Source organism: Dipodomys spectabilis, unplaced genomic scaffold (genome assembly GCF_019054845.1).
Source record: "Dipodomys spectabilis isolate Male_0828 unplaced genomic scaffold, ASM1905484v1 ptg000137l, whole genome shotgun sequence".
Lineage (NCBI taxonomy): Eukaryota > Metazoa > Chordata > Mammalia > Rodentia > Heteromyidae > Dipodomys > Dipodomys spectabilis.
In genome coordinates this window covers 9,911,012-9,920,513 of record NW_024870814.1, presented here as the reverse complement: position 1 = coordinate 9,920,513, position 9,502 = coordinate 9,911,012, and the positions used below count along the sequence as shown (strand labels likewise).

At 41.9% G+C, this 9,502-nt stretch overlaps 1 gene segment (V, D, J or C); it reads left to right on the top strand.

Annotated features, from left to right (window-relative positions):
* Window positions 1–602: 602 nt before the first annotated feature.
* On the top strand, window positions 603–1,147 carry LOC122116704. The segment is given in 2 exon segments: window positions 603–682; window positions 801–1,147. Coding segments are annotated over 2 exon segments (366 nt in total).
* Window positions 1,148–9,502: the final 8,355 nt, after the last annotated feature.

Sequence of the window (9,502 nt, the reverse complement as noted above, 5' to 3'; positions counted from 1 at the left end):
AAATTTTCCTATAAAGAAAAAATTTTCCTTTATGCAGTAAAGTCAATAAGGAAGATTTGGACTCAGCCTTTATACCTGTTCTTGGGAAGAATCACATTTTACTTTGTGTATATGTGTGATTTAGGAGAGTCTGAAGTATGAATTGGTTGAAAATTTAACACATTATATATCTCTTGGTATGTCAATGAGATGTTAAATGCATTGACATATTAAATGAGTTAAAATATCAACAAATTCTATTCTTTCTATATCTTCACTTCTCTGCATATTCTAATTATGAAGCACAAAAATATTTCTTTACTCTTCTCCCTTTCAAGTGCCATGACACAAAGATTGATAAACTCAAGAGAAATGGTCATCATCCCTGAATGTACCAAGAGATCTATTCAAAGGACAGTAGACTCATCACAGCTTCTGCTGTATGTGTGAAACACATCTGGACTAAATTAAGATATGTAGGCACAATGGAAATATGAGGATTTCCTGAGTTGAGCTGATCCTATAGCTATTCCCAGTTTTACCCACTATTGCTGATTTGCATATGCTCAGATACACCCTACTGCCCCAATGACTTCATAATAGGCTGCTCACACCCTGTGCAGCAGACAGTCTCAATCAGCAGACAGCATGGACATGAGGACCCCTGCTCAGCTCCTGGGGCTCCTGCTGCTCTGGCTCCCAGGTAAGGAAGGACAGCAATCCTCCCATCCTGTGTGTTCAGTGCTGCCTGGGTCTTCAGGGAAGGCCTCCTATCACATGACTAACAGTGTGGATATTTGTGTCTATGTTTCCAATGGCAGGTTTCAGATGTGACGTCCAGATGACCCAGTCTCCATCCTTCCTGTCTACATCTCCAGGAGACAAAGTCTCCATCACTTGCCGGGCCAGTCAGGGCATTAGCGATTATTTACACTGGTATCAGCAGAAACCAGGGAATGCTCCAAAGCTTCTGATCTATAATGCAAAGAATTTAGCCTCTGGAATTCCATCAAGGTTCAGTGGGAGTCAATCTGGGACAGAGTTCACTCTCACAATCAGCAGCTTGCAGTCTGAGGATTTTGCCACTTATTACTGTCAACAGCAGAATAGTTTACCTCCCACAGTGATATAAGCCATAACATAAACCTCCCAGGGAAGCAGAAGTGAAAGGCTGGGCTGCCCAGCTGCTGCTCCTGGTGCCTTCATCTGCTGATAGAGTTTCTCAGATGTAGCACTTCTGTGAACACTTTTAAAGGTTTTCAGTGAAATGTGAAGGCTCCTCTGAATCTTAGTCCTTTCTTTCCTCCTCTCTCCCAGATGCATACACATGGTCATGTCTCTTCTCATATAAAGTCATCTTTTCTGCTTCACACAGTAAAACTGAAGCCAGACAAGTATGTCTAGGAAGGAATTGTTTTAATACAGAAAATGAGTCTAATCATTAGGTTGTTAACTCCTAGGTCATCAGAGAAGTTGGAAGGAGGAGTGTGGCATTCTCTGGTTCAGTGAGGCTGTCCTAGGGTTTTGAGCACATGATCCTGTGATTCTCCACCCTGTGGAAAAAGCCAGGGTGAGCGGTTGCTGTGCTCACCTGACCCAACTGCCTCTCCAGGGGAATTCTCCAGGCCTCACTTCTGATCAGATGTCAGCCTGCTTAGGTGAAGAATTATACAAGTCACCCAGTTCACCAAATCTAATCAAAGGATGACCTATGATGAACTCTTTAGGAAAGAAGGGAAGGAACAGGGATTTGAGCTTCCACACACAATCATAATGATCATAATGATGTATTGAGATAACTGACTGTCAACAATGGTCAATTTTCCTCAACTGTCAGAAATAATCCACCTAAGTTATAGTTTTAAGAATCACTTAAATTTGATTGTAAGTTGTTTCTAGCAATCTGGGATTATGAACGTTTAAAAAAAGTAACAAAATCCATTAATTCTTTTTGCAGAAAACTATCAGAAGCTGGAAATTGTATGAAACATCACAAGTTGTTCATGATCTTACATGGCAACAACTGAAATAATTTCTTGATAAAGCAAATCAGATGCAAAACAATATTACAATACAAATAAAGGAAAATAAATTATTGGGTTAAGATTTCTTTTCCTTCTATGACTCAAACTTGCAATTCTAGCTACTCATGAGGCTGAGATCTGAGGATTGTGGTTCAAAGTCAACCTGGGCTGGAAAGTCCTTGAGACTCTTATCTCTAATAAATCACCAGAAACTGGAAGTGGCACAGTGACTCCAGTGGTAGAGTGTTTGCCTTGAGCTGAAGAGCTGAGGGACAGTGCCCAGGCCGAGAGTCCAAGCCCCACAACCAAAAAAATAAAAAGGAAAGGAAAGGAGAGGAGAGGAAAGGAAAGGAAAGGAAAAGAAAAAAGTAAAAGAGAGAAAGTAAGATAAGTTTCAATGCATAAGTACTTCATAATGAAAAAAGAGTTATTTTTTTTTCCTGAAAGGATGATTGAGAGTGAATAAAAGATCTAAGAAACAGGATGTTTCAATATATTTATCAAATACTCTATTACCTCTGTTGCTTCTGTGAATTATACATTTTGAAAATAGTCATAAAAGTGTCTTCTACCATCAAATCATCTCCACATACTCTTCAGGCAAATTCATGTTCCTCTTTTCTAGTCTAGGAAACCTGTGGATGCTAGGCCTGTGGTGATTCACTGAGTTGAGCCAATCCTGCAGATGTGCCCAGCTCTGCCCAGCCCCAGCTGATTTGCATGTGCCCAGAGCACAGTCCACTGCCCTGAGTACTTCATAGTCTGCTCACACTCTGTTCAGGAGTCACTCCCAGTCAGCACCCAGCATGGAAAAGAAGGTCCCTGCTCAGCTTCAGGGGCTCCTGTTGCTCTTGCTTCCAGGTAAGGAAGAACAATGCTGGGGATTTACTCAGCCTAGTACAGTAGGGGCTCTCTGGTACTGCAAGAAAGGCCTCTTGTAACATGATTATCAAGGAGGGTATTTGTTTTCTGTTTCCACTGCCAGGAGCCAGATGTGACATCCAAATGACCAGTCTCTATCCTTTCTGTCTACATGTCTGGGAGACAGAATTTCCAAGGCTTACAGGGCCAGTGAGGGTATTAGCATTTCTTTTGACTGGTTTCAGCAGAAATCAGGGAAAGCTCCTAAACTCCTCATGTATGTTGCAAAGTAATTACCATCCTGGTACCTTCCTGATTCAAGGACAGTGGATCTGGGACAGAGTTTACTCTCACCATAAGCAACCTGCAACCTGAAGATTTCCCCACTTATTACTGTCAACAGCATAGTAGCTACTCACGGTGATACAAGCCATAACATTAAGTTCCCAGGGAAGTAGAGATGAGAGGCTCAGCTGTCCCAACTGCCCTTTGTGGTGCCTCCAGCTGATGACACAGCTTCCCTGATACATCCAGATTCTGAAGGTCACTTGAAGATTTTAGTAGAATCATCTTGGCAGAATTCCCTGTACTCTACCTCTCTGTCTGCAGCAGTACACACTTGTCAATGCCTCTCCTGATCATATAGAGCACACAAACCATAACAAGGGAGGAAACTTTGAGAGTGTTATTTGGGGTTCTTTTGCAAAATTGAGACATGTTAGTTAATTCAAGCAAGTAGTTGCGGCGAACGCCTTCTCGGCCAGCGAGGAAGAACGACCACCACACCAGGAGTCTTCTCAGATCACACTTTATTGGAGAGCCTTTTAGTTGAAGGGAGAGCTTGAGCGCAAGAGAGCAAGCAAGGAAATGCAGCCGCTTATATAGGGTTTGGAACACGGGTCGCTTCGGCTGTCCGCCTTCTACCGTCACCAGGTGCCACGGGATTGGCTCAGGATTTACAATGATGGCGCATGCGCAAAGCTAGGGACTCGCAGCCCCGCCAAGCACTTGCCTAATATGGAGTCGTTTACCTCTAAGCTGAAAGGAAGTGGGCGCCATCTTGTAATGGCGTTTGTCCCGGCTCCCCGCAGTTCCCCCTTTTTGTTTTGGTAACAGGTAAGAGTAGAGGTTGGGCCTCTGTCTAAAACATTAATGAGAGGACCTTGCACTGGTCTTCACCTGAGGGGCGCGCTTCCCCCAGTGACGACCAGGCCCGCCCGATGCCTTTTTTGCAGAGGTGGGATCTTGGGCATCAACCCACTTGCAACCCAACATGCTCTTCTTGGGCTTACGCCAGGAAGTGATTCCCATGTGCAGTGCGTTTGCCCAAGTGCAGTGCGTTTGCCTTACACCCTGTTCCAAGTTATCAGTCACATACCCGTCCCGGTGCAATGGGATCCCCAGATCCCTCGGGGTGCTAGGGCTATGCGAAATGGTAAGGCTTAATGACCTCTCAGGGCCGACAGCCAAATTTGGGGTGAGGATCCACTCTCCAAGGCGGCTAATGCTTGCGAAATAACAACTTTGTCCCTACTGGTTTGGGCTCGAAGGCGACAGACCAACCATAGGCAGACCACGCATCCGCCCAAGCAGCAGGCTAAAAACATTCCAACTCCCACCCACTCCTTAAACCAGGAAACAGCGGAGGAAATCCAGGACTGGAGCCCCTCCACAAATCCGGGATCCATTCGCGTTGAATTAACAATCACAATGGCAATCCACAGCTGCTCCAGCATCTCATCAAACTCGCCAGTCCAATTACCTAAAAGATAACTTGACAATTGTTTAGACAAATTTGCAGCTCGGGTAAAATTATCATATTGAATGCTTGTCACACATAGTTCCTCATACTTCCATTGACAGCCAAGCTGAGCAATTTGCCAAAGAGTATTTTCAAAAACTGGAAAGGCGGCCGCCAGCCGCGACCAGGTGCTCCCTTTTATAAAGTGACTCCGCCCCGCCGGCGGGTATGGCGGGGGAGGGGGCCGACGGGTGAGGGCCAGCTCCTTTCCTCCTTTCTGGCTGCTGCGGTACTCTTATCGTTTGGGGATGCCACCCCCCATACCTGTCTGCCTCATACTCAGCCGCAGCCTCTTCTAAGTCTTCATTATCAGCTGGATCGAGCTGCTCTCCCTCCTCCTCTAACATTTCTTCCTCTGAGTCACTCACAGGATCACTGCGTTCTTGGTCCTGCCCTTCCACATGCAGGGCTGAGAACCGGTTTGAAAATTCCTTCAATGAAGGGTACAGGGGTCTCCTTGAGACCCCCTCTTTGTGGTCATCCCCACAACGCAGACAGGCACAGAGAACCACCAGAAAGACAAACCACAAAGGAAGCAGCAATGCAAACAACCAATAGTCCATAGTAAAAAACAGCATACCTAGGGATACTTACCGACGTCTCCTCTCCGTGTGTTGAGTTCTGGCTCCTGTTCGACCTCTTGCGCAGGTCCCGGGTTTTGGCACCACTTGCGGCGAACGCCTTCTCGGCCAGCGAGGAAGAACGACCACCACACCAGGAGTCTTCTCAGATCACACTTTATTGGAGAGCCTTTTAGTTGAAGGGAGAGCTTGAGCGCAAGAGAGCGAGCAAGGAAATGCAGCCGCTTATATAGGGTTTGGAACACGGGTCACTTCAGGATTGGCTGTCCGCCTTCTACCGTCACCAGGTGCCACGGGATTGGCTCAGGATTTACAATGATGGCGCATGCGCAAAGCTAGGGACCCGCAGCCCCGCCAAGCACTTGCCTAATATGGAGTCGTTTACCTCTAAGCTGAAAGGAAGTGGGCGCCATCTTGTAATGGCGTTTGTCCCGGCTCCCTGCAAGTAGTGTTTCTTTTTAATAGACAAAATTATGAGCCAATATCCATTCCAAAAACTGGCTTATGTTATTGAGTGAAGCTAAATACAGAACTGAAGTATTCTCTGGTGTCCCTCATACCCAGATCATCTACTTGTGAAACTGGAGGCCTTCTTATCTAGGTCCTTTCCCTATCTAGAAACCTAGGGGTGAGTACTAATGTTCTCAACTGCTTTTAAATTGATCTTGACAGGTGATCCTCCATTCGTTGTCTCTGCCCTAGCATATGCCTGCAGTTTTCAGTAATTCTAATGTAGTCTCTTCTAACTGTCCATGTTCAGTAGGATTCATCATGCAAAACCTCCACAGGAAATACTGGTGGCTTCCACAAGTAAATGATTAGAAGAATCTGCACAGCACAGCAAAACAATAATTACACAGATGTATCCCCACTCCATTCTTTTGTTAGAAATGACCAGGTTGTACACTAGTGGATCCACTTCCTTACTCCTTTTCTTCTTGGTTTGTTTTCATTTTCGTTCTAGTCCTTGGGCTGGAACTCAAGTAAAGACCCTGCTTCTTCCTTGAGCTTTTTTGTGTTCAAAGTTAGCATTCTACCACTTGATCCACAGCTCCACTTCTGAATTTTTATATGCTTAGCTGGATATAATTGTCTCGTAGACTCTTCTATACAGGCTGGCTTCCAACATCAGTCCTCAGATCTTACCACATGAGTTGCTAGGATTGAAGAAATGAGCCTTCAGTACTTGGATCCTGACATTTTTATTGTTATTATTAAGGAGCTGCACAGAGGACGTACAATTCCATGGGCCAGAAGATGTGTATTTCCTGTTTGAGCTGTCAACTTGACTATTTTTCTGTTTGTACCTACTGCATGTACACTGACTTAAACATGACGCTGTAAGAAAAAAATGAAAATAAACTTGGAAAACATAAGGGCAAATTTCTGAGCTTATTACTTTCAGTGCTATCCTGAGTGTCTTAAATTGGCATAGAAACTCTAGATTTACCTTTTCTACTTTAAATATGTTTTAGGGAATTTTAATTTTGCATGGTTTGATTCTATGTTTCAACCTAGAGAAAGTTTAAAATGATGTTGTTCTCCAATTTATGACAATGGAAATACATATGAGTAGCTCTGTCTTCTTTCATCTAAAAGAGATATTTTTTCTATTCACTGTGTTTGCATAAACTCTACTAAGTTATCATATCCTGTGATTTATTTTAATCATTTTTAATATATTCGTACAAATTTCATTAGCGAAAAAGATTCCTGGCTGCTTCACTTCAAATTTAATGTCTTCTTTTACCTCTTGCTTTATAGAATTTGGAGGAGACCATCCTGTATAATTTTGTATGTGAGGATATGATATTAAATATTTCAACATTTAAAATAATTTGATGGGGAAAATGTTAAAATATTTCACCACTTATTATGATACTTATCGATTTTTTACATATATTTCAAACCACTTTGGTGTATTTTTTCATTATTTCTGTCTTACTTAGACACTAGTAGCTTTTGAATATTGTGAATAGATGTTGACTTTTAGAAGTATTTTAATATACTCATATTATCTTGTTTCTAATATTGTTAGGATTGTGAATTTTACAGATAAACCTACTGTATTAAAGTCAATAGAAATTGAGCTGATGCACAACTGGTAGAGTACTAGCTGAGGGACAACACTCAGACCCTTAATTCAAGACCCACTTCCAACAACAGCAGTAAAAAATACAATCATAGAGCTGGGAGCAGGTGGCTCAGGTCTGTAATCCAAGCTACTCTGGAGGCTTATTTGAGGATCACAGTTTAAAGCCATTCCAGGCAGCAAAGTCCAGGAGACTCTTATCTCCAATAAACCAGAAAACAGGAAGTGGTAGAGTGCTTGTCTTGAGCTGAACAGCTAAAGAGCATAGGGACAGTGCCCAGGCAAAGTGTTCAAGCCACACAAGTAACAAAAATAATACAATCGTGTTGGAAGGAGGATTAGGAGTAAGAGTTAAAAGAGAGCAGGATGAAATTCGCTCTTTCCTAAGACAAATTTTGACAATGTGCAGAGGAGACCATAGGCTGAAAAATTTGAGTATGTATGATCAAAGGTCAGAGGAAGTTCTTGTAAAGTAAGCTGAAGATTGGAAGACATGTGAAACATTGCAAAAACAGGACTGTAACCAACCATTACAATAGGTGAAGTGGCATGAAACTCACACAAATATACCATGAAGCTGGTATAATTGGTAGTACTGGGGTTTGAATCTCAAGGTCTTTGATCCATTTGGAGTGAATTCTGGTTCAGGGTGATATATAAGGATTTAAATTCAGTTTCATGTTTCTGCACATATAGAGCCAGTTCTGACAGCACCATTTGTTGAAGAGACTGTCATTCTTCCATCCTTTGTTTTTGGTTACCTTACCAAAGATTAGGTGGCCATGGGTCTGGGAGTTCCTTTCTGGGTCTTCAATTGTATTCCATTGTTCTACAAACCTGTTCATGTGCCAGTACCAAGCTGTTTTTTTAAGTACAGCTTTATAATAGAGTTTGAAGTATTGATATTCCTCCAGCAGTGTTCTTCCTGCTAAGAGTTGCTTTAGCTATTCAGGTTTTCTATTATTCCACATGAAATTTTGCATTGCTTCTTCTTGTTGATTGAAAAATGTTGGGATTTTGATGGGTATTGCATTGAATTTTAGATAGATCTTGGAAGTATTGCCATTTTCACATTGTTAATCCTCCCAATCCTTTATTATGAAGAAAGAGGAGAGAACAGACTGCCTTGTTATAATCTTTAGAGGATATCATTTTAACTGTTCACCATTTAGTATAATGCTGACTGTAGGTTTGTTATATATAGCTTTTTAATATATTGAGGAATGTTCCATGAGTTCCTAGTTTCTCAAAAGCTTCCTCCATAAAGGACCATCCACAAGTTTTGTGGTTCATTTTCAACATAGTGTCCATGAGTACCATTGCTGCATTTGTTCACCTTTTGTGCCTACATTTCTGTGACTCTCCTTACCCTCCAAAGATATATGAACTAACAAACAAACAAGACAAGAAAATAAACACAGTAATAAAGAAAATATGTCTTATTTCCATGTTTTTGAGTTCCTTTTTATAAATGTTATTTTGTGTGGTCAGAAATATGGATACAGGATGACCCATTGTAACAATGAGATGTACAATACACTATGTTGAAAATGAACTTTGCAACTTTGCTCAGGGGGTGGTTGGAAGAGTTGGAGAGGTGGGGAGGGAAAGGGATAGTAGGGGAAATAATAAGCGTTAACAATGCAAGATAGGAAATGAGCTCATTATAATACTGGATAGGAAATGGGCACATTACCTTGCTCATGCAAATGTAATCGCTCTGTACAATATATTTACAATAAAAAAATATATGTTTCAATTAAAAATAAGTACACAGTCATTGTGTCTTTCTGTTCCTCTTATAAGAATATCCTCCTTCAGTCTCACTTTGTGTAAATGTCTAGAGACTTATATTTTAGATATAGACTCCTCCCATGAAACAAAACATGCACTACTTCTCTCTCTGAGCTTGGCATACCACACAACAGGATTTGGCCTAGGTCCATCCATTTCCAGGCAAATGACATCATTTTTTTTCTAATGATTATGTACAATTCCTTTTTTTTTTTTTTTTAAATTTTATTTTATTTTATTTGAGAACATACTGTACAGAGGGGTTACAATTACATGGGAAGGATAATGCATACATTTCTTACCAAGCATTGCAGCCTCCTCCTTTGTTTACCCTTCACCTCCCTTCCCAGCCTCCCCCCTCCCACCCACC